Genomic DNA, 26,695 nt, shown 5'->3' with positions numbered 1-26,695 from the left:
AGAATGTGGAGCCTTTGCGCACAATCTATGATCTTAGACAAGCAAGATTCACCAGTTTAATGAGATACTGCAAGTTATTCAACCGTTTGATTGCTTTGGCCCCTCAGAAGTGTGGTAGGCATTGATTACAATCACATAGTGTAAGTTATTCTGGTTTGTTCAGTACCTCAAGTAAGCAGCAGTGACTCCTCATGTGTTTGAACTCTGATGCTGGCATTCCCACGCCATACCGTGTTAGACATTCAGACAACTGTGCTGATCACATATTTCCTTTTGCTTTAATAGGCCTTTCAGGAATGAACAAGCATTCCCTTGTATACTACTATGGTTCCCATCACTTGATGGTCACACTTAATTAACCACTAGTTAAGTAAAGAGCTGGTTACACTTCATTTCATTAAGTGATTTCATGATCTCCAGAGGTACACTGACAGCTCTGTTAGCTGAAGCTATGTGAAAAGGGGCAGCAGAGACAACAGTAACATTTTGCAGCACTTCCTCATCAGTGATTTTCCAGGCACTACTCTTACAGAGTACAGCTAGTTACATTCCCATTCCCGTTTAGCTTTTTGACTCGAGGCCTCGAGGTAAGATAGACCATATCCCATTACTAGTACCTTTAGCAATGTTGGTCCCTACGTCCTTAAAGTCATTATTTTAATATGACGTATATACTAACAATTTTTCATCTGTCTTCCCTCCTTTAGGCTTTCCTGTTCATGGTCAGCAAACAAATGTGATTAAAGGGCACCATCCCATTTGAAAATGTAAGCAAGAATCAACTGGAAAACAGAAAAATGTTAAAAGGTTCTACAGCGGGATAAAACCAGGCAGTTTAAAAACACCAGGCAATTAACTATAAAGTATTTAAGTATCACATGACCGGAAAAATACCGCCAATGTTACATACATTAGCATAAGAACATGCACATTACAGGATACATGTAAAACTGTACATTAAAGCTGCGCACCACAAAAACCTTGTCACAACAGTTTGTGCTCATTGATAGGGATATGTAATGGACGTGGCATAATGTTTCTAATGTGAAAACATTTTCTTCTGATTGAATGGGGAGAATCTTGCCTCACTGTACTTGAAACCTAGATCTAAAGTTCAGTCTGCCCATGTTTTAAGCGATATTTCAGTGTAAGAGAGAAAGTGTTGGGAAAACACCATCATAAAGGAGGGTGAGATGAAAGAGTTACAGATGCATAGCACAAATCAAAAATAATGCCAGTGCCTTGACTTTTGTTGTGAAGCCCTGTCTGTCACAGATTTGTGTTCAGAAATTGTGAAAATTCATAAGCAAACTGTATTTCATACAAAAACAGCATCTTTGCTCTACTTACGCAGACTTTAGTTCAAATCACATGAAGAAATAGCAGAACCATTCACTATAAACAGACCAGAAGAAAAACAGAAGTGTCTTGTGCCAAAGTCAAATGATGTGTCCACTTGTTACTGCCATTCCTTAGAGACCTGACCTATGTAAGGATCGTGAGAATCACGTATTGACGAAAAGCTTCCTATAAATTTCATCTGTTTTTACTTTCCTATATGTGTTATGCTATTATGGTTTGTGATGAGACAGATTTGTCATTGGAGTCCAGAATGTAAGGGAGCTACTTGTTTCAGGAAGTCCTGGGAGGAATTCTTCATGAATTCACATCTATTACCAAAAAGAGCCCTCATCTAGCTATGGAACTAGACAAGAATGTGTGGAAAAATGCAGCATGCCATTCCCCACCCAGCTCACAACACAGTTACAAGAAATTCCATGTATATTGTGTGAACTTTTGGTTAGAAATTACACTTGTTACTGACAAGGGGGGGAAAAAATCAATCCCACGTTGCTTTTTATAACTGGCCTGCACAAAGTATTATTATAAATCATTTATATTCTTATAATATTTTTCACACATATACTTTTCACAGTAACTGTGGTGGACCCATATCATTATTCCAACTTTAAGGCAGAGTAAATGATATGCCAAACGTTTAAGTGACTTGTTCAAAGTTGTGTAACGAGTTACAGATATTCTGGCTATCTCCAGCCCTCATACTCTGCGGAGTACCCCCCAACTACGGTTTGTACTGAGTCATTTAGCCACAGATATTGTAAGCAAAAAAGAAATTACATTACTCGGGTCTTAGAAGGGTGATACTTTGTGTACTCAATAAATCAAGGAAAAGGAAATCAGCAACGGGCTTTGAACCAAAAATGCAAATTTATGGCAAGGTTATTCAGATTCAGTTATCAAGAGAGGAAGACATTCTCACTGCCTTAAGTTGTTCCGCTAGCACACAAACCCTAATTCCTTCAAGAAAAACTTTGCATTTCACAGGTGAGGCATAGATCAATAGTGACAATGACCTTACTAGTGTACTACTTAAGAAAAGATTACTAATTGTAACAGGATCTAAATAAACATCCGCCTCCATGTCTCTTGGATGGATGATTTGCAAAGCGTTTCTCATCCTGCATATGACATATTTTAAGTGACCATTTAAAGAGCCTTTCTCAAGTACCTTCATAAGTTTCTGGGCTGCCAGGTATTTGCATTGACGGGACATTTAAGTTTGAAAGTGCTGTGCATTCGCATTCTCTGTGGTGCTACAGAAGCAACATTACTGATAATAAAGGCAAGATCCGGCAGGGAAAACAGGAGAAAACCCAACAAATCTTTGATTCATAGGAGACTCAAAGCTGCATGATTCAAATACCAGAAATTCACTTTCAGGAATTTTGGCAAGTTTTTATAACCAGTAAATTATTACTAGCTTTCCTTGGTATTCATTATAACAACATTAATAGTGGTGGATTCCTTCGTACATGTTTGATTTTAATATCCAAATCTGTGGGAATCCCTCTGGTATTTAACAGAACAAAATTAAACATCAATTGCAAAGTCACAGAAGGAAATCTAAAAGTGTCTTTATCCAAAAAATTGTTCACATTAGTTTATTAACAAACAACACTTTCCAAGGCTTCAAACATTGTATGATTCCAAAATCATGAAAAATTATTTCATTTGTGCTCAGTTTGTAAATATGCTGCTATATGGACAAAAACTACTCCCACAATTTATCATGTTGCTTCCCCACTATTTGAATTTGCCCCATACCTCACTGCACATGAACTTAACTAAAAATGTTATTGTGTCAAGTGGAAGGAGGGAAAGAGAGCCTATTCCAGGACTTGCAGAAATTGAAAGAAATGTAGGCAACAGAAAAGCACGGCGGGTTTCTCCCACTGAGAAGTGTGATGGGAATTTGGCAGGAGCCCCACAGTCGATATCTTTCTCTTGCATACAATTCTTCCTTGCAATTTCTAATACACGCAGGCCAATAAGAAAGGTCAATCCCTTGTTCCTTTCAGTTGCTCATCTACCTCAAGGTGGCATTTCCTCTCAGTTAAACATACATATTTCCACATAAACATGCTGATATCTCCTTTTTAAAAGCCAGATACTCAGAGGTTGAACATTTAGTCCTCACTGAAGGACTTTGACAACATAACTTTGCTGCTAAGGGTCGTGACATTTTTTCATCGGGAGGCATATACACAGTGTGAGAAAAGCATTCTTGACATCCATCCTTCACATCTGATTTTATGTACATCTTCCATAAACACATGAATTCTTATTTTGTCTCACAAGCATTTAAATTAATGAATTTTGCAGTCACCAAACAGCTGAAGAGACATAGCTCTGGACTACAATCCCACATGTCTAGATACAACAGCTTTTAAGCATCTCTTCTCCAGAAGGGATCAAGCGGAAAAGCTCTGATTATTTTTTCTTGAAGAACATGTGTTCAAAAAGAAGCGGCAAAGCCTAAGAACACATCCATGGCCTCGAATCCAGGGGCTGCTCACCTGCATCAGGGCTCTGTGGTGCCAGATGGAACCTGAGCTTCTCCTCCAGCGGGAAAGGCATCAGGTCCTTCCTGGTGATCACACCAACCACTTGATTCTGCTGGTCAACAACGGTGAGGTGGCACAGCCCCAGGGTGCGAAAGATGATATAGGTGCGTTGCAACGAGAAATGAGCTTGAACTGACATTGCCGATTTATTTATGTATGGCTCCTGTAAGACAAAGAGACAAGACATGGGGAAAACGCAAAAGCATGAGTGTATCCCTTGCCATAGGGTTGGGAAAGAGAGGCAGAGAAAGGAAGCCGGGGAGAGAGAAGTAGCAGGCTTGAGGGACAGGAGCCAGTAAGAACATTAGGTCTTCTCTCCCGGTTCCCCATCCCCAATTATACCTAAAACATCAGGAAATACCATAGTAAAAAAACACTTTCTTTTTTGGTAAACCATCAGGTTCACTCTAAATAAACTATTATGACTGGAATGTACCCAAATCTCACAGGCTAAAACAGCAAAGTTGAGCCCCATTGATATGGTCTGAGTTTCTACTTGGAAATCGTTGGTGACCCCAATATTTACTAAGTCTTAAGATTTTTTATAGCTGCTATCTCATTACACAACCATTTATGACATCCTGTAATATTTTGCAGTAAATGCTTATAAAAGTAAATTCACATAGAAGCACAGTCTGCGAGGAAGAGGACAAAGAAAATAATCATATGGCTCCGAGAAGAAGAGGGCCTGCAAGTACTAAACTTTGCTCACTGAAAACTATGAGGGCTATAACTGTTTCTTGACAGGAACAGAGCTAAAGACCTTTTTATTGTTAACCAAGCTGGTCTTTATAGCTTATATAGGTGTTCACTAAGTTTTTATTTCTTGCATACTTCTACAGTATCCTTCTTATGACTTGGCCAGTTCTGTCAAAGGAGGTGTATTATGCTTCCCAAGCGTATGCTTCCCCAGACAGAGGAAAAATTAAACAAAGACATGATAAAATAATATAAATAAATGCACAGTACAGAGGGACACGTCTCTTCTCCCTCTTTCATTTACAGGGCTGACAAGACATTCAAAGACATAAGGAAGAAAAAAATTAAAGGTAAAAAGGTTTCCTCTTTCTGTACTAAATACAATTTTGCTGTGGAACAGGAAATCATTAAGCTTAAGAACTTCACAATGGATATTTCTGTGGGTACCAAAAACAAGCTTTCGTGAGTAATAATAACGAGTTGTTGGAAAAGATACTCAACCTTTTGCTACAGGGATCATATCAGGTCCTAAAAAGTTAGGTATCAATGTGAAACCTAACTGAGTGCAATAGGTTTCCCATAACAGAAAAGTTGTGTGGCCCAATGGCACAAGCACTGGACTGGGTCTCAGCTGAGCTGGCTTCTACTCCCGTGTATGACCTCCTCTTGAACTTTGGAATGCCGTGTTTCCATGGGGAACTCCACCTCAGTTTCCCCATCTATTAAAAGGAAACTCTTAAACCAAAGTAGATAATGGATATTAGGAGCATTGTGGTTTTTAACACTTGTCACTCCCTCTAGCAATTCTCAAAGCAAGGAATTCAGACTAGGGGGATCTCAAACTTAGCCCCATCTTCTTTACACATTAGTGAATAGGAGCAGATTTTATATCTTTTTAAATAAAACCTATCTGGCTTAGGCTCTCTGGCCTGGATTTCCCAGTGTCCCCCCAACTTAGGTTCAATGCTGTAGACTGGAAATTCACCAAGGCAGAAACTACATTTATTTTGTTTATAACATATTTATTTTAGGCCTTATTCAGTATACCAAACACATTATTGCTTTTGGACCCGATATTTCAGTACAGTATTTAGGAAATAAATGTGGCAATGTCATAGCAGGGATTAAAAAAAAAAAAAGAAAAAGGAAAGGGGAAAGAAATATAGTTTTATTTATAAGTTGATGTATAGGCACTGTACGGTAATGGAGCCTAAAATCTCAGAAGTGTTGCTTTATATTTGCTTTATAGGACTATAAGAGCCAAATAATGACATTTAAATGATCTATTCCATTAACATTGTATCATTTTGTCAATCTGGAATGTATTTTAATCAAAAGTCCCCTTGAAATGGTCTCCTTTGTTGTATTTTCTTTTTGGCTCATTTTATCAACATCTGTTATGTTTATACAATATGAATTAAAACTTCGGAATGCTGTTTGTACTCAGCTACTTTTGTTGAGAATGTAACGTCCCAGGATTGGCAGTGTTTATGTAAATCAGTGCGGCTGACACAGCCATCATAAACAAATGAGAAAATATAACAAACACATTGTTCATGGAGGAAATGTTTGTTTTTAGAGTTGGCTTCAGTCTTACCAGATTGATGAAGAGTTGCTGATACTGGGGATCTGTAGTGTAGCGATTCAGCAGCATGGTTAGGCGCGACAGATTGGGCAGCTTCTCCACTGTTATCTGGAATAGGCAAGAATCCACTTCTCTTTCCCTCTGCACTGCACATTAGAACCCACAGCTCAAAAGCCTTCCAGTTTGACTCCTAAGAGACAGTTTTCTAGCAAAACTACACTAGCAGAGCCTGTCCAAACATTAAAAATTATTTTGCCAATAAGGTCTAAATTAGCAATTTAAAATAAAACACTCTTTACTTACAAAAGGATTTTTTTTTTCCTTTAGCGTAACTGTATCTCTATGAAGACAACATAAGTTATATTGGCTTAGGGGTGAGGTTTTTCATGCTGTGAAAATTCACACACTAAGCGGTAATTACATGATCGCATAGTGCAGAAAAAAGCAACAAAACTGGCATCAGCTGAGCTTCAGCCCTCGTCCATAGGAGTACCTGTTTGTATCCTGGCACCTCATCCCACACATAATTGCTCTGCTCCTTCTCAGCATTGTTTTGCCAGCCAGATTTCCCTGTGCAGACCAAGCTTCAGTAATATATGATAACTTTCCAGTTGTGCCTCTATAAATTGCTCAAACCTGCATTACTAGTCTTGCCTTGGTAACACATGATTTTCTTCTACCACACTTAATGTTTACTATTCCTAAAAATCCTTTAGTCATCTATCAAAGGGAAGAACGCTACATGCTTTTCAAGTTTGAAAGCTTTTATAAACACTCGTCATTCAGAGAGGTGTTATCCCGTACAGAATTAAATATTATAGTAATTCTGCTATCCCTGGAGAAGTTGAGAGAGAGAAGATTGGAACAGCCTATCAGAGCAAGGAAATTCTTTGCCAGCAGTCTTACACAACTTTCAGACTCTGAGTGGCATTATAGCTTATGACAGCTGTCCCTGGAAGGTCTCTGGTCATCCTTTAATTTAAATCGTACCTGACCACTTCTTTATGTCAACCACATATATTACATCATCTCTTCGTTCATGGAGAGCTCATCCTAAACCACCCAATACTGATTAAACAAGGGAAGAGCTGAAAGAGAAGAGGTTACCTTCTCATAGGAGAGAGGATGAGAAGAGGAGAAAGTACCATCGTTTGTCTCTGGCTCAAAGATGTCCTCGTTCTCCAGCAGCATGCACAGCTCTAACCTAAAGTTAACAAAGAAATAAGACACAGAAGAGGGAGAGAGGAAGATTACAGTCATTATGAGGGGCAAATTTTAAAAAGCAAGCTCACAATGCTTTACAATCAGATATATGATGGACAGAGTATTAGTAGGCTGACCACATATTTCACCTTCCTATATTTCCATCAGCAGTAGCAGCATCACACAGGTGTTTTCTGGTTTAGGTTTGGCTGATTAGATCATAAGGACATCAGCTATCCTACATGTTTTTCTTGACCTGGATCAACCTGCTTGGCAGGAACAGCTCATGCACTGTCTAGTTTGCACCCAACAAGACCATACAACTAATAAGCAAATACAATTACCTGAATATACCCACATCCTTCTTAAGTAACATCTACATTAAAACACAAGATCTGCCAAAAATCCATGTCATATTTTAAATCATCAGTGAAACCTTCTGTCACAGTATTGCACTCTAGAGTTCATTAAGGCGTTTAATATTCTTGCTAACTTAGTCATGTGAAAATGGATATCTTTATCAATTATTACATCATTCCAAACCTTCCCTTTGTCCTCCCCCTCTGCATCACACATAAAAAGCCTTGACAAGCAGTATATTTCAAATTATCATTTATATCTTAGTGTTTCATTGCTTACATACACACACACACTCTATCTATGCTATCCACTTCCAGCCTTCTAACTTATATTTAGATAACAAACACCTTGGAGACCACCACAAAGCTTTTTGTTTTGCATCATACTTAATATCATGTTAGCCCTGGTCTGTGATTACAACTAGGAGCTACTACAGTGGTACAAAGATGAGCAACACACTGCTAAATGACGCGCTGGAGGGACCCAGAGACGAGCAGACATGCAACCTTCATTAGGGCATCAGAGAAATACAAATGAGGTACAAAGTGGCTTTTGTGAATGGAACACCAAGCCTAAACTGGGAATATTTCAAAGAAATATTTCCGTATTAGAAAATATTGATTCGTTCAAACCAAAACTTGTTACAGGAATTTACTAGTTTTAACATAATGTCTCCTGGGAAAGATTAATCAGCTTCAAGGTGGGATTAGCACTCCACAGCAGAGGACTTACAGTAAAATGACGTGCCTGCCAGCTCCAAAAGTTGGTGGTTAGAGCCCTCCCTAGGGACAGGATATGGAAGAACTGGGTTCAAGCCCTTTCTCCACACTCTCCTTCATAACGAGCACATTAGTGGCTATGAATGGCATGTCTTAATTTCTCCTGTTGGAGGGGTTCCGTGCTGAATAAACAGGGATCTGTACAACCAGGTCCCTCCGTTCCTGCTGGCTGCCCTGACCAGCAGGCTATTTGCCGTTCCATTATTTTCTTTCCAAACAGTCTCCCCTTCACTATTCCGTACTTCTTTGTCCTGCATTTCATGAAGCTCGATCAAAACTATAAGGCGTGCAAAAAAAATAGTAAACTTATTATGAAATACCGTTGAGCTCTCACACATGAAGACGTAACATTAAACTAGTTTCCAATATACTATATTGATCTGTCTGGAGTTTCACACATTTCAGGTCTATAATATAGTCCACCTTTTCTCCAACTTAAAAACAAGATACTTTGGGAGCATCTACCTCCACGTTTTAGTTCAGATCGGGAACACACTTTTGAAGGAAACAATCCTATCACCTCCACCTCCCCTGAGTTGGTTAGCATCGCAGAGCAGTCCCCTTTCTCCTGCAACAGTCAGCGTTTCACTCTCTAGGTCCACTCTCAAAATCTGTATTGTGTTAATGCAGACACAGCCTTGATCTCTCTTCTTAGATTCTCAATGGGATTTATAGGTAAGTATGCCTGTGGCTGGGATACAGGTATCATCCTTTTACAGGTGAAGACCTGAGAGTGAAAAGAACTTGCGGGGGAAAAAAAATTTAAAAACAGTTCTGAAAAAAATCACTGCATAGCTGGGAAGACTAAGGGTCTGTCATCTGCTCCCACCTTTAAAGCACATTCCATTCACAGGACAAACAAGGAATACAGTATCCTTCATAAATATTGAAATGTTATTTGTCTCAATTCAATATCTAGCTGGCTGTGGTTTTCATAAAATCTCTCTCAGATTACTAAGGAGAGCGCAACGCTGCAGGAGAACTAACTGCTGAGAAAACTCCACTGAGGAAATACTTTGTCCTGAGTTCACATCTCCCTTCCTGGGAAAATCACTGTCTTGCCCTCAGACTCTTGCCATGTGCATGCCAGCATATGGACATGTCGCACAGACAATTAATGGACTTGGGTTTGAGGACAATCATGAGAACACACTAAAAAGAATAGTATAGGCATGCTACAACAGGCAGGATCTATCCCCCTCAGGCTACATTTGGAGAAGGAAAGAGAGGAAAACACAATATACTCATAATATATTCGCTACAGCAGAGGACATGGAGAAGAAATTCATCCAGTCATGCCCTATGAATTACGTTTGATGCATTACACTCTTTGTTCTGCAGGGCGCTCTAAAGGTTCACGTTTTATGGTCTTTCACAAACAGGTCTGTAATCATTCTACGTGAGATATAAATACACAGATCTAAATTCTGCTCCGAGATCATCACGTACAGCTCCAAGAAGTCAATTTCAAGCATGATCACTGGGCCAGGAATACTCTCAAGACCTTAATCCTAGCATGAATATATAGACGTCAAGTGCAAAAGTTATGATCCACCCTGATCCTTTGCCAGGCTCTGTATGCTCACATCCAAAACACTGTTCAGGCCTGTCCATAGTCCAGACTTTTCTATTTTCCACTTGAACATCACGGGGTAGAATTAAAAAAAACAGCAACATTGACCGTGAGCTGAAAGAGCAGAAACATTTGCTCATCACCAGTGGTTTGTTGGCCAGTTTTGGCAGCTTGCAATTTGCTCGGCACCGCTCTTAACTAAACCCAGCAGGGAATCACTTAACAGGGCTTTGGGAAGTGTGAGAGAAATTTGGCTAGTCAAAAAAAAAGCACATGCAAACACAATGAAGGAAATCGTTGGAACATTTCTGATAAGAATCCAAGCCTATTAAAAACTGCCATATTGAGGAGAAAAATGAACATACATTATTTCACTTGGACTTCCAGAAGTCATGCTTCAGAGGTATAACACCACCACTCTTTGATGTTACATACAACATCCTTCCTATCACATCATCAAGCCTTAGAAAGCAGACCAAACATGTTTCTTGCACTATTTTGTGAGGTTTAACAGGAAGTGCTAGGATTCAGACTTGGACTCTGCAATTGTTCGTTTACTCTTTATTTATTTAAGAAGGAAGAAAACCCTTAAGTAGGGAATCTCATTTCAAAGATACCCTGGCAAGGCATTGCAGTAGTTTCATATGCTCTATCTGTTATAAAACATGCATCGTGAAGATACACCTAATTAAGATAACACACTATTATCCCAATATCCACATGTCAGATTTGGCATGGAAGTCAGGAATGAAAAGTATCTGACAGCTGATTCTGTCACTCGTCTTGTCAAGATGGCCAATTATCTGAGGAAACTGCAAATTCTAAATATTGGGGGAGTGACATAAAAGGAACTGCAGCTCCAAAGTAGCTGCAAATGAACAGAAGGAAGATTAAAAGGTGATGTCACTGGCATAAGCATTCAGGGCAGGACTCTTCCCAAACTGAATGGATAAAATAGGTACAGAGTGGGGTGGGGGGAGAAGGGAGGATTAGAGAACCTGAAGCATCATTTTTAGCTTGCTTTAAGCTTTAGCCTTATTTCTCCTGCATTAATCCACCAAAGGTACCTGCATTCTTTTTAATCTTTAACTGATTATATCTGATGTTTTGGCCAATATCCAACTCAGTGGGGGCCAGTGATTAACGTATTCTGACCAGAATAAAACAAATGTCCCTTCCATGCATTCAAATACTGTCTCAGGGCTTCTCTCAGACATGTTTAAAACCCAGTGACATCAATTACTAAATTTTGATTGATGTCAGTCAGTTTGAAATAACAATAAATAAGAACCGGAACAATAAATTGCAAACTAAAATAACCAAATATGGCACCCTGAAACCCTTCATGGTCCTTCCTCATTGTGATACCTGGCTGGTGTAAATTATTTTACAGTATCAACAAGGTTTTGAAAACTCACTGCAGCTAAGACTTGGGGTCTTGCACCTTCAACTTTCACAGCGGTCGAAACAAAAGGAGCGTTTAGGGGATTGTGCAGGGTTTGATCACTGCTCTGCTCTCACCAGAAGTTCTAGCATAAACATGCAACGCTTCCAAAAGGGCACAACGAGAGGCATTTTTACCGTAAAATGCAAATGCTATTTAAGAATAGTTGTTACTCTATGGTCTTGGTAAGATAGCCGCTAGTATATTAAATGCATTTTCCCTGACTTCAGATAGCATTATGCCTTTTTTTAACTGGTAAAAAAGAGTATGATGCATATGGTGAGCTAGACAGTAGATAAGGACTAGATCATCACATACCAGGAACTGTTTTAAAATCCACGAAATCTTTGTCTGTCACAGCAAAATCTCAGGGTTACAGGGTTGTTTCAGGTTAGGCAGCCTAAATCATTACTGTTTACTTAATATGTTGTTCTTCAAATGAAGAAGGAGCTTTGCAGGAATTTTTGCCATTTTACCTACAAGATGATAAAAAGGTCATTATCAAGTACTGGAGTTTTCCAGTTTTCCAGAGGAAAGATCAAATCCAGTCCATGACACAGCCTTTCAAAGGATGCTGAATAAAAGTTTAATCTCTGTACCTCCATTTTCAGATCTACAAAACAGGGATTTTGGTTTTTTCCACCCCAGAGCTGTTTTGAGGTCAATATTCATTACTTGAGTTGCCAGAGGTCTGGTTTTATGGGCACCATCATCAGGATGAATAAGCAGACAGTAAGTCCACAGCCTCAACATGAAAATACAAAGGCAACTGCAAATAAATTGTAAATGCAAACCTAGCCTTTGAAACCGACAGAAAGGCTAGATTTTAGAAAAGGATAAAGACTTAGGATCTGATTTGTATTTCCTTACAAGCTGGCTTGTAAGATTTTCAATTTCAGAGGAACCTACCACACATTTCAACAACAGGACAAGTATGCGATCAGTCTTTCCATTCACACACCAGTTTTCCCCATGCCTATATTTGATTTCGACATTTAACAACACTCTGCACTTGCCTAAAAGCCACCCACATGCTGCAGCGAGGCTGCATACGTTTTTAATTTAGCTTTTTGAGTTAGCACACAGCCTCTGCACCACTCCGGTTTTCCCTCTAAAGGGCTCCGTCACAAAGTCCTACCAGCACCTGCACAATTATTTGTATGGCCAAACAGGCCTACTAATTTTAAAAGTATCATATAATGTTCTTGGGAAGAAAAGTTTCGCACTTTGGATACAAAATAAAACCACTGCCACAGACTCTATAAACCTTCCTCCATCTGTGTTATTCATGAGCTGCAATGCCCCAGGACCCTGACAATACATGAGAGGATCATAACGTCAAGGGCTTTTGTTGAAAGTGCTGGATTCCATTTATTTTAATAGGCAAGATTGCTGTATAGTGTATCATTGAAATTAACTGCATCAGCTTTTCAAAAGCAGAAGTCCGGACAGTAAAAACAAACAATGTGCTGACAGACTCTACCCTCTCACAAGAAAACCAAGTAATCACAAAAGCACTTTGATATTACCGTCAGCTCCTTCGTCTGCACACCTAAAAATAGTTTTCAGGTCGGTAACGTGCACCCCCTCCCCTTTTCTTCTTCTTTGCTGGCTGAGTTTAGACGCAGCCTTCAAACCACTGCCAACGGTGTTTCCAGCTTTGATCAGACCTGGTAGAATCACCATGGCTCAGAACTCAGGGCAAAGCCACAGGGAGGAGGAAGGGGGAAAGCTGTCCATGATCCTCTAGTAAGAAACAAAACCTCATTTTTGTCTCCATTTATTGCATGAACTTTGCAGACTCCTGTGTTTGATTGAGTAACTTTGCATTCCTGTGATCTATACTTAGCAACCTCTCCACAACAGTGCCAGAAGGAAAAGGCTCTCCAAGAAGCTTTCAAATCTGTATCAGTTATTTCAAGAGTGCCAGCAGCAAAGGCTGTTGCAATATTAAGGTAGATCTCGCTAAGCTCAGTGATTAATTTATGAATTAAAGGTATCGGGTCTCAATTTGTCTTTAACTTTCTCCATTTGTCACTAAGCTGTTGCACCACATTGCTTACTGAAGGCAAGTACTTCTCCTCTTGCTAAGAAAAATAAAGGTATTGCCTTATTAAATAAGTGTGTATGGACTCTCTGCACACGTGTGCGTGCACACGCCTTGAGAGTAGTGTTTCATTAGTCCCAACTGGGAGGGCAGATTAAAGAAAAATACCAGAAACCATACCTACAGCCTGACATCTCTACGATATGTTGCAATGCTAGATCTCCTTTCCCACGGCACGTATCAATACGCTCTACTCAGTTTTACTGAAGCGCTTGGCAGAAAGCATTCCTGACTCACAACGGTTTCTGTTCACTGGACTGACCAGAGGCGAGTCATACCTAATAAACTGCCATAAAATACACATACACACACCGCTTTGGATCAATGATTTCTCTGCTAAAGGATGTTACTGTGTAATACAGCTTTAAGTTTTCAACTTTGTCATATTTTCTAAACTCTGATCTCTTCAATTTACTTTCAGTTATGTGACATTCCCCTTTAGTGGAGTGAAAGCATGCATTAGCTAAACAATGTGGTTTGGATTTAGTGTTCCCATGCATCATCGTGAAAATGTTTGTCTCAGCAATAGTGTCATTATTGTTACTGGGAACAGCTGCTCTACCATGTCTTCTGATTGTGGAGAGCAGAGTATCTCCCTTCCCATACCAGTTTACAAGCAGGGCGACTAAAGCGGGGCCACAGAGTAGGAGGTTTATGAGTACACACTGTTCCGTACCTGGCTTCCTCCTGCCACGAAGGAAGCAGAAAGTGCGGCGCAGCAAGAACAGCAGCAAAATAAATATTGCCAAGAGAAATGTAGTTTGGCTCCCTCCACTGGCAGTTCTTCTGACTCCGGACCGGGGACTAACCTGAGGCAGAAATCCTCCTCTCAGCTCGGCTCCATTAGCTGTGAACATCCTTTGAGCGAGAATTAGAGTGGGGAAGTTGCTGCTATAAAGCGGCGGTTTAATATGTCGCCCGAGTTCGTGAAGTGGAAAGATGGAAGCCCTCGGCGTTCTTGCCAGTGCTCCCAACCTCGCTGAAATAAGTCTCCACATCCAGCAATGGAGCCCTGCGGAGTTCGTCGGGAGAGTGGCGGCAGCGATGCTGTGCTCTGCCAGCCCGTCCAGGTTGGGTCCAGCCAGCCGCACGTTGTTAAGGAAAGCTCACAAAACTTAGAGCTATTTGGGTGATTGCAGAGAGGAGCAGGCTCTAACCCACCTTTCAGAACAACATCTCCAGAAGCTTTGCTTTCCAGAATATTAAACCTTTTGAAATGTCTTCAGATGGGGAGCCATGCTTTCAGTCACTAGGCATTTATGAAACTCCAAGCCTTGGTAACTTTTCAACTACACAAAGACCACAGCTTTTAAATATATTTCTTTTATGATTTAGGGCACAAAGTTCTATTTTTTGAAAGGATCTCAGATTCCCAACTTTGTTGCAAAAATGGGAATTAGGCTCTCTGAACACTTCTTCACTTCACTTGTATCAAACAAACTTAGTTTGAGTAAGGCAATTACATAGCCAATACATTCCCATATAGCATATTAAAATGTGTAATAAAACAGTTCAAACAAACATGGCAAACTACAAGGATTTCTGACAACTTTGCCTACAGTATTTTTATTGAAATTTCTTTTTGGCCCCAAAATAAGAGTTTCCATCGACCACAAATGCTGAAGTTTCAGTAAACTTGATGGGTGGGAAGAAATGGGGTTTCCTAGGTGAAAAAATACACACAAAAATGTAGGCACAATGCCAGAAATGTCACATCCTGTACAAAAGTAGCAGAAAACCAAGTTTTACCCATTTCTGCTTAGACAGATATATTCTGTACAGTCTGCTTACAGTCAGAGATATTGTGGTTTCTGCATAATTACTTTCTCCCAATCAAATTAAATCAAGCACAAAAAAAAATAATTTTACTTCAGCTAAAAGATAGACAAACAAAACGCAAAGTAATGGCTAACAGCTGTGTAGGTAAGAGTGCAAAGGCAAAAACAGGGAATGCAGCCTTCAGCCTTACAACAGGAGAGCTACGTATGGTACAGATCTGAGAGGTTCAGGCATGAACAAAATGGCTTATTTGTTATGGTAAAATTCCCAAACAGGCGACTCAGTGGTATTCGTCAGCCCAGTAGTTTCTCCAGAAAAATTGTCTCATAGCTGCGTCCAAGGCAGAAATTAAGATTGCCGGGCAGCGCTCCAGCTTCTGCCTCTCTGCTCAAAGGAAACGGAGGGGACAGACCCTGGCCTAACAAGACATCAGCATCCACCTGCTTTTCTTCACTGAATACCGTGAGGATTTAACTGCAGTCCAGAAACTCTGCTCCTTCATTTTCCTTGGCAAAAGTGAAGGCAAGAAAAGCCACCAACATCAGAACAGGCCCTGGGAGGAACATGGGTGTTCATCAGTCACAAATATGGAGGAAATCTACATATAATGAGGGATAAACAGCACCTCTGAAAAAAAGCATCTAGGTAGAGAGCACATTGTTATCCATTTTGGTGGGCAAAATCAGGGAGTACAGGAGTGTCACGCACGCATGTGGAGGGAAGTGATCATGCGTGGGAGGGTGTGCAGCGTGGCAACAAAGACTTTGCTGATGACCATGAGGTACCATCACCCTTCACGTTATATCCCAGCCATATCCACTGCCAGGGAAAAAAAATTCGTTACCTACAGCTTTCCTCCTCAAATCCTCCATGTCTTCTGTTTGTACTGTGGTTTACATTATAAAGTAACCTCTGGCAAAGAAGATGGAGCAGCAAAACACAAGTGATGATGTGTCTAATCTCTTCATCATGGCAAAGAACCACTTCATTGCCCCACAATGGCCCTACACCAGTACATTGTAACATATGTGGAAGTGAAAAAAATAGCTCTTTTTTCAGTTTTGGTCTCACAGAAATTAGGCAGAGGCATAACTCTATCTTTTCCCACTGGAGAAGGATCTGGAGCCACAGACCAGAGCAGACAAGGCAAGAGAGAGCCAGGGGACCTCCCAACAACTCCTCAATATGCATTTACAGCCTCACGCAGTGTCTCTGGCAGAAACTTCCTGGGAAGGGAGGCAGTGGTCCTATCCTCGGGTCTCTCTGAAGAATGAAATCCACCTAGCCAGGAGGGCATGCCATTTAGGGCACGACATTTATAGCTCTCAGCAGACTCTGGGCTAACACATAAATAACAGCCCGGCTCCCTTCCTGCAGCCGCTGGGGGGAGATGGGGGAGGCATTTCAGCTGCAGCGCAAAAGAATAGCTTGTTTTATTCTGATGTGCAAGTATCATCATTGCTGTGGGAGAAACAAAGAGGGGAAGCCAGTCCCTCAGTCCTCTGCCTTGCACACAATACGTTGATGATCCCCATCAATGCTGTGCATCAAGTTCACCACTCGTTCCTCAAACCGAATTCTGCGAGGGTTTCCCAGGCATGCACAGAGCGCTGCCTGTGGCAAAGTGTCAAAAGTATTACTCTAAGGAGATCTTTGTTTTGGAAACTTGCTTCTCAGCTACAGTTTGCTTCCTCTTTAACAATGTTAAAGCCAAGGAGCTTTCTTTAGTAGTTGCTTTTGTTTTCAGTCTCTACTGCTTACTCAACCAGGGAAGATAACATCTTCAGATTTAGGTCACCCATGTAAAAAAGTGTTTGGTGATCTCATCTTGATCCCCACTGGGTAGCCATCCAGATCACAAAGAGTAGGAGAGAAATCTGGCCCCACTAAGCAGATCTGGAAGATTTGGGGGTTTAGTATTTTTGTTGTTTTTTTTTTTTTTAGCAAAATTGGAATATCTGGGTGTTTGCTGCAGACCAGCACTGAGGTGCATTTGTAGGCCCATGCAAGTCCCAGCCAACATTGCTTGGCCACAGTCCTTGCTTTTGTAAGAACTGACATTGATCTTTTCTCTTCAAAGGGTCAGAATCATTCGTACATATTACATAACGTAGTAACACTTTGTCCTTGTACAGCAACTGTCATCACTACAGTTTCCAAGCGTGGGCAGGTACTGAATAACTTTTACATTTAGTCCAAATTTACAATGTTTCACCCATGCTTATTTCATGAGAAGAGACGGTACAGAAACACATATAAATGAGAAACAATATTAAAAAATTATGAGCTGCTGCTGCTGCCTTCATGCAAGCTTAGCATTAGCATACAAGCTTAGTTAGCTTTCCCTTCCTTAGCTTGTTGCCCCCTTTTTATTTTTAACATTTTTGTACTGAAAGAAAAATAATCAAGAACCAATAATAATGCCCAAAGCAACTCTCAAGAAAAACATCACAGCAATTATTCTTGCATCTTCCCTAATCCACCTTTTTTAAACCATGCCAGGCAAGCTACATTTCCTCCACTTCAACATTGTTGATGTATAAGATGGAAAAAAACTTAACTTTTTTCTGCCTGTGGTCATGCCACCTCCACATGGGATTGCATTGGAACTCATAGGGTAAGAAGCTGAACAGCACCCTTCTTTAAGGAGTTCACAGCATCCCTCATCTTGGTCTGAACAGTTACGTGCTGCAAGAACTGTAATTGTATGAGTGAGATGGAAAACCTGAATCCTAACTACTTATGGTTATGGATACACTAATTCCATGACACATCACATTTTTGGTGGGTTGTTTCAGAGGATGGCTGCAGAGCATTCCTTTCCTGCTGTTGGTGAGAACAGCAGAACAGCGAAGTCACCCGTGGTCCTTGCTGGGTCAAGGCACATAGAACTCATCACGCAAGTACCCAGGCTGCTGGGCACGCACTGAGGCAAGAAGGGTTGTCATCGGAGCACCCCAGAATGCAACGCTTGCTCCCAAGAAAACCTCTCTGTACGGGTTTCGCTGGAGCAAGCAACTGACCAGCCAAAAAGAGCCATTTGCTGCTTCTTTGTAAGCCATCTAAAACGTTATTTTATTTTTACTCAAAACAGTCTAACACCAGCTCATTTATGCTGAAAATGGCAGGGAAACAAACTTTTTCATTCATCCCTGTTAAGGCTCTAACAGAATGTATCATAAAAGAGCTCTGGGGATTAAGCAAACCACAAACCTACCAGAGTTGTCAGGTAGCATCAGCTTTTGTCTAAAGGCCCTCTTTTGGGGATGTGCTAATGACCAGCCATCTGTCCCCGCTTTTTGCTTGCTCCCACACACTTTGCTCTGCATTACAAAGCACAGCGATATTTGCATAAACTCAGCAGCCTGGGATGCTTACTGCAAGGTGATTTGTTGAATTCATAAGGAAATGATGAGACTATAAATTGAATTTAAAAGGAACTTTGGCTGTATCAGTTGTTAGGGTGCTTTCTACTTTTATTGCCTTGGACATCTGAGAACTAGAAGCACACCAGTTTATGCTATATAATATCTTCAGATTGGTGCACACTGCAGAATATCACTCAGAAATTTAGGGTTTAGTGCCTTAGCACACTTCTTACTAATAATGTTTATGATAGCGTCACCGTGAGGGAACAAATATACACATCATATACAAGTATCTGATACTGCACTTATTGATGTCATTACTCCTGCAGGCCGCTGTGACCCTAACGATTTCCTCTGTACAATTCTCATTCCAAGCAGATATTTCTCTTCCTAAAAGGTTCATACAAACTGTTTCGCTTGTCAATGAAGCAAGTTCACAGTTTTCTTTAAACGTTCACTCCCTTCCCGTTGTCATGCTCCAAAAGGGCAGCTGACCACATTGCTATGAGGTAAGTTCTTGTGATCCAGCTGCCAGCAGTTCATCCTTGAAAATTTGTTATAAAGCAGACAAGCCCTAACCAAATTTCCACTGATGATGCACGGATAACATTTTTCCCCATCCAGATCAACAGAAGAAAATACTTTTATCCTTGTTTGCTCGCAGATAGGTCCCAACTGCCACGCGGTTGAGGCATTAAACCAGAAGCGGATGAAAAAATTCTCTACAAGAAAAGCTGTAAGAACACTACGGTCATTCAGGACAGAAGACACCATGCAAATTATGAAAGATGATGATATTACAATACCTAGCTGGCCATGCGTTTGGATTATAGTTATTAGAAGCATAATTCCTGGGGCCCTGCTGTGTGAACTCAGCTCCCCTGCAGTAGGAGTTGGGTGTGCATCTTCTCCTTTCCTCTAGGATACTCAAGGTGGAAATTAAGTCACCGCCTCTCCCACTCACGACCCGCAATTCAAAGGACAGTTTTAAGATACCTTCCTGAAAGGATGAATTCACTCTTGTAGTCATATGAAATACAGTATCATAAATACTTCATTTATCAGGAGGTTTTATATGCCTTTTGAGAGTCCCCCGTATGGCAAGGATTCATTTAGTCTAATTCTTGTTTACCCTAGCATGTTACTTCCAGTGACTTTGTTGCTTATCTCGTCTGTGATATGATTTATGTTAACTCATTTCCTGTAAAAGCATACACTAATAAAATGAAAAAAACTGGGAAGAAAGAGCAGGCCAGCTTTAAATTGGCATGGGACATTTCATAAGTAACTAGATTTTATCCTTTTAAATTATTGTTTCACTGAATCTTTAAGGGTCTGAAGGGCAATTTTCCCTTTTTCTACAGTTCCCATAAGATCATTTCATCGGTGCTGTTTCAATAAAACCTTGATGCAATAAGTAACCTTGTACTAGAAAAGACCTAGGTCCTTTCTTTGAAGGACACCTGCTGTTCATGCCAAAGAAAGTAGGAACAAGTTCCATATTCATCCCAAATAATCTTCACCAAACAGATGCTTAAAGAGAAAAAAAAATCTGATAAATGGCCAGAAACATCACATGACATCAATTTGATAGCATTTTTACCTTTTAATAGTTCCCTGGAACACCTCTGCATGGTCTGGCTTGGGCCTGCAAACCACTGGGAATCCGCCATGGCTTGTACTTGCAAGAAGCCGAGCCAAGGAGGCAATGTTTTCCTTCAGGTGAAGGACTCTGACGCCAGGCTCCATGACGTCCCTGGCAGAGAACAATTCCAGGTTCAACCTGAAAGACACAAAGCAGACAGCCAAAGGATTATTTAGTAAACAGGAAATGAGGCGTACTGTACCACGTTAGCGTTTGACGAGTTTATAATGTGTTAGTAAATTACTTCAAGATGGAAATCACTCCGCTTCACTTGCAAATGTAAAAAAAGAAATGTAATTACCCAATAAAACTGCTTATCAAGCATTGCCTTTCTTTGTGTGAGATACATGATAAATTCAACCATATGCATGACATGGTCATCCCAGGCAGGATATCATAAGACTCATTTATCAATTTTCATGACTTTTCACATTAAAAAAAGACTTTTAATCTGAGCTGAAATCCTCTGGAATTCTGGCTGATATCAAATAGTTTAGAGTTAAGCACTTTGGAGAAATCCAGGCTTACACTTATCGTTGCAACAGGGTTTTTTGCGGCAGTAGCAGCTAGAAAGATAGCCACTTCAAAGACAGCTTACAAATCATATACGTATTTTTCAGTTCTTTTTAGTTCTTTTTAGGTTCTAAGCAAAGTTTCAGGAAATATGAACATACAAAATTGAAAAATGTGTGTACCCACTACTTCTGACAGTAGGGTGAAATGAAAAATAAAGATACTTTCTGCAAAATTCAGGAGTAATTTCTAGGGAATTACAGTAGGCCAGATTCTTACAGCTGAAGTAAATGAACTGCTCTAGTTTTAATCTTGTTTTATATCTTTTCTTTAAAAAAAAAATACATTAATTATTCTGACTATCATCTGGACACACCATAAGCCAGAATCTCCTGTTCAGACACAGGCTGACACAAACCACAGAGACAACTGGAGCACAAATTTGCCCACATCCTGTTTTACCAATGTACCTTTCATCCCTGTGGTAAAAGCAACTCTATCCATATGCTGTTAATTACTGTCCTCCTTCCTGAGAGACACAAGGTTATTTTTTCAAGCCAGTTACTCTGATGGTTTGTGATGTGACCAACCTGCCTAAGAGTAACCGAACTGAGACGACATGGCACCTACACAGCTGTGAAACAAGTTTCTTCTTCTTCTAAATGGGGATGGATTTAAATGAATCCTGAAAAAGAACAGTCTTATATGCGTCCAATCACGTCATACCCATCCCCAGTTATATGAAACAGACTGCAGGCAATGAAAATTTGGAACGCCATCTTATTACAGATCCATGTTTCAAGGGACTAGAACACACACCAATTTATGGAAAAACGAACCTCTCTGAACCGCATTTTGTTTCTCAGTTAAAATGAGCAGTAGTTTATCTTGCAAATCAAAGTGGCTGAGTGCAGAATTCAGTACTAGTGAAAACAAAACCTAAAAATCCCAGAGAGATGGATTTCTTCATTCTTAATCTCACTGAGCGCTACCAGTTGATCCAGTACAAGTGAGGGAACTCAGCGGGAACCACAGATGCTGCTCAGGATGAGTTGCTAACAGAACTGTGTCGCTCTGGCTGTTTGTTGGGTAAAACACTCCCCCAGAGGAATTTTACTTTTCCTAAATGAGTAGATTCCTGTTCATCCTCTGCCTCTTTTCCAGCTCCATAGGTGAGATAAAAATCCCTATTTGCCTGCCTTAAACTTTGTCTAGAAATACTGTACACTGGTTTACTATTACAAGTACTGTACCTAGCAGAGTGGACACAATGTGAAAACATGAGTAATGATAATAGCTACTTCCTCAACTGCATGAAATATATGCAAACCTTGAATGATTTTTTAAATAGGAGCAATGTGAATATGGTTACATTCCAGCAGTTTCTAGAGTGTATTTCTTAGCAGTACATAGGTTTTCCATCTTCACAACTTTACAGTTTTGCTCTGTTGCACAAAAAGGAAATGTTCCAAATTATTGCAAAAGTCCATGAAACATCCTTAGGTTTTGTCAAATCAATCATTTGTATAAAAGCGAGGGATAGCGCCTTATACGGTTTTGTGATCTTGGCTTTGTCTGGGATTATAAAGTGCCTGTATTGTCTACATTAACTATAGACCTTGCGTTATCACCGGTCAGCTTCTTCAGATGTAACAACACAATAAGGACTGGCGCTGATTCACTGTTCACTGTCAGTGATATTTCTTTCAATTAGTCTTCTGTCTGTTGCTGTAAAGAATAACCTTGCTTTGGGGGTGGAGGAGAAAAGCAGGCAAAAGAGTTGTTTTATGAAAGACTGTTAGAAGGCCAAGACATCTTTAAATAATTGGCTAAAGAAAGCCTTTACCAATATATTGCTTCTCAGAAAAACACCATGCCAAACTGGAGTTGTATCTATAGGATCATAAGAATCAAGGATTGTTCAAGTCAGAAGGGATCTCAGCAGTTCTGTAGTCCAGCCTCCTGCTGAAGCTAGACTCAGCCATGAGCTCAAGTCTTAAAAACCTTCAAGGATGGAGACTGTGTAACCACCCTGTGCAGCCTGTGCCACTACCCCACTGTCTTCATGGTGAAACGATATTCCCTCATATCCAGTATGAGCATCTCTTGTTTCAAGTTGGGCCTGTTGTTTCTTGTCCTCCCACCATGCACCATTGTGAAGACCATGGCTCCATCTTCTCAATGATCTCCAATAGTTACCGGGGGTGGGGAGCACACTGTTAGGTGCCTCCAAAGCCTCCTCACCTCAAGGCTGAACAAGGCCCAGTCGTGCAGCCTCACAAGGCAAGTGGCCCAGCCCTGACCATCCCAGTTTGGCAACATCTGCAAGTCTGATGAAAGTGCACTCCATTGTCTCCTCCATGCCATTTATGAACATGTTAAACAGTCCAGGTCCAGGGATAGGCTCTGCACTGCTCCACTTGTTAGGCCTCCAGGAAGTGTAGAATCCATTAACCACCACCCTCTAAGGCCAACCATTCAACCAGTTATTTTACCATCTGGTTGTTCAGCCTCTAAACTATAACATCTTACCTTGGACGCAAGAACATGATGCAAGACAATGTCAAAAGCCTTGCCAAAGTCATGGTAAATGACATCCACTGCTCTCCCCTCATCCACAAATCAAATAATTTCTGCATAGAAGGCAATCAGGTCAGTCAGGCATGGTTTACCTTTGGTCAATCCATGCTGGTTGTTCCAAATAATCACCTTCTCCTTCATGTGCCCAGATACCTGTTCCAAGAGGACTCACTTCATGATTTTCCTCAGTGAGGATGACTAACCTGTAGTCTTCTAAGGCTGAACTTTTGGTCTTTTTTGAACACAGATGCGATAGTTGACATTCTGCCGTCACTGGGGATCTCCCCCAGTCTCTACAACCTTTCCAAGATGCAAGACAGCAGCCCTCTCTGCCTCCTTGGATGCAGCCTATCTGGTCTCATGGAGTTTTATGGCTCAAGTTCTCAAAAGTAATCCTTCACTTGGTCCTTACCTATTGCTGGTAGTTCTCCTTGAATCCTTAAACTACATTCAGAGATTTAGGAGTCCTTGTTGGTAGACAGCGAAGCAAACAAGACATTGAGGGTCTTACCTGTGGCTGCTGTCACTAAATCATGTGTCCTCATCCATTTACTACCAGACCACTAAACCTATTCTGCAGTTGCAGACCAAAAGTGGAGAAGGAACAATTTTCTTACTGCCAGGAGTCACAGGTCTCTAGCCTTCCCCATCATTGCAGTCTCCATTTGCCACCCACAACCTACCGTGTTCGCCTGGGGCCCCTCCTTCTGTGCAGCTGGGGGTTCAGGTTGTTGAATGGGTGCACAACGCGCCTTTACAAGGATCAGCCTTCCCAGCAGCATCCAAGATCCAAAGATGGCAAAGAAAACTCACAGAAGAGCCAGAAGGAGAGTACAAACAGTGAACAGGAACCTAAAAACCATCTGAGGCACCTACATGTGCACTAGCCCACAAAGAGCCATGCCAGCTGCCCAGGCCATGCTCACAGCCCTCCAGGTAGCAGTGCTGCCCATGGACCAGTTAGACAGGAAATGTATGCCGTGCCCATACGGCACAACCCCCGTCGGTGGGTCCCTTCTCCCGCACAACTACGAGCCTGCCCAAATGTCTCCCAGGGACACTTTGCTTAGCTGGTGAGTGCCGTTGCTGCTGCACGCTTGTGTTTGCATAACAAAGCCCTCATTTTCACAATGCAATTTCAAGCAAGTACATTTCATTTACCATTTTGAAAATGCCTTTTTGTGTGGAATAACAAGAGTTACTTGCAGTTGGATTTTATCGAGTAGATCTTTCTTACATGATCAGATTTACCTCAAGGAGAGTCACAGAGCCGTAGCCACGCTACTAAAATACATCTAGCATAAATTTTTCTTTTATAGGACATGTGAGAACATTTTCTACCAAAATGTAATTCACTATATTAGCATAACATGTTAGAGTATTAAGGCTATTTCACCAAAGTTATGATATCCAAGTTTCAGGTTCCTTTCAAGAGCACATCCATGAGACTGGATATAACATGGAACGAAGACAATCTGCCTTATGACCTAAATAAGACGGTCATTTGGTAAGAAGCCAATATCCCTGAATGGTAAACTGTCTTGAAATGATTCATGGAAATGTAGTTTGGGCCCTGTTGCTATTAAATCAAATGGAAGTTTTCCCACTGAAATAAATTGTTAAGGATCTAACCATAACAGATCTAATCATAACATGGAGGTTTCCTTAGACAACACGCAGTACAAGAGAACTTTTCTTCAAATGGGGTTTACTCTATATTTTATGCAAGTTCCAAATGATTAAAAGGACTTAAAGGGGGGGTGGGAGAGAAAGTAATCCTAACTCAAATACACTTCAAGGACCAAGGTGCATGAGAACACAGGCAGTGCGGCTTGCTTGGATTTATTCACAGACTTGCCCTTGTCTTTTTTAGCTGTCGCTCCCGTCCTCCTCTTTCTGTGCTGAGAATGTTTACCCACTGACTCGCCACAGGCCGTCCTCCTCAGGACAGCTCCAGGTTTTATTTGGGCTTCTTGTAAACCATTGTTTTATCGCCCTGACTGGCCATCGCATCTTGTATAAATAGTTCTCAGGAGGTTGTTTTGGGGTTTGCTTAATGCTTGTGGTGATTTTTAGTCTGAGCATAGTCAGGACTCTAAACAATTGAGAGGGCAGGCTAGTTAGGTCAAGGGAACATTATTGGGTTGGAGGTCATTAAAATTACTTACCTGTGTTATAAACATCCCCAAGCATTAGAGCTATTCAGTTCTAGTTTCTACTATTCATGCGTTTTCTGAGATAGATAGAGTGGGTTTTTTTAAATACACTTCATTTAGGCAGAAAAAGTGGACATATTTATTTCCTACTTTTCATCATTTCAGAATTTTAATACAGAACCAGCCTCACTGCTATGAAGCCCTGTAGCTGCTACTACATTATTAATACAGTTTATTTATATTAGCTTGCTTTCACTCTGTTGTCTTTAAAGAAACTCCATTGTGAATAAATTCACAAAGTTGCAGGAAATTGCTTACATTTAAATCCAAATAAGTTTTTTTTTCTTAAAAAGTTATAAAAAAAGGTTTCTGCATACTTGTCACAGGCCCACCAATTTTCTTTTCAACAAGACATTTGGTAAAAGCCAACTACGAAAAAGCTTATCCAAAAGTTACATGCCAATATTGATCTCACTATATATAAGAATAGTATATATATATACACTACAGAAATGTTAATCATGTGCAGATGACTGAACTCAGTAGTTTTGCAAGTGAATTCTATGAAAAAAAAACGGTTCTTTAAGTATGCTCACAGAATACCATTGAGATCAATAAATGGAAACAAAAAGCTCTATAAAACCTCCTTACACTGGAAAAGGACACGACTTAAATTAAATTAATTTTAAAATTGATTTGCTCCACTCAGTGCTAACCCCTGAAATAGACACATTTAAACTGATTTAAAGTTAAATTAAACCAATAAAATCACTGCGTGCATTGATGTAAGCACATGCGCGCTAGCGATGTGCTTTCATTTAATTAGATCTATTTAAAATCAGTTTTCAGTGGAACTTTGCACGGCAGACAAGGCCTATGACTCCTTGCTGTCTCTATTTTAGTTGCATACTAAACTGAGTGAGAAATTCTTCTGGTTAAATCAGGAGCCAAAAGTTTGGCACAGTTCAGTCTCCATTC

General features: G+C 40.5%; 1 protein-coding gene across 1 annotated transcript in view; it reads right to left on the bottom strand.

The window, feature by feature from the left end:
• LOC141739534 (chloride channel protein C-like) overlaps window positions 1–26,695 on the bottom strand; it is a 139,680-nt gene that overhangs the window by 55,061 nt on the left and 57,924 nt on the right. The window contains exons 13-16 of the mRNA XM_074577000.1: window positions 20,427–20,606; window positions 7,318–7,414; window positions 6,223–6,318; window positions 3,879–4,089 (exon numbers count right to left, since the gene is read on the bottom strand). Coding sequence (XP_074433101.1) covers window positions 3,879–4,089; window positions 6,223–6,318; window positions 7,318–7,414; window positions 20,427–20,606 — 584 coding nt within the window. The remainder of the gene's footprint in view (window positions 1–3,878; window positions 4,090–6,222; window positions 6,319–7,317; window positions 7,415–20,426; window positions 20,607–26,695) is intronic.

The sequence above is a fragment of the Larus michahellis genome, chromosome 2 (assembly GCF_964199755.1).
Source record: "Larus michahellis chromosome 2, bLarMic1.1, whole genome shotgun sequence".
NCBI lineage: Eukaryota > Metazoa > Chordata > Aves > Charadriiformes > Laridae > Larus > Larus michahellis.
The sequence above is the reverse complement of the archived record's forward strand: the minus strand, read 5'-3'. Positions and strand labels throughout refer to the sequence as shown.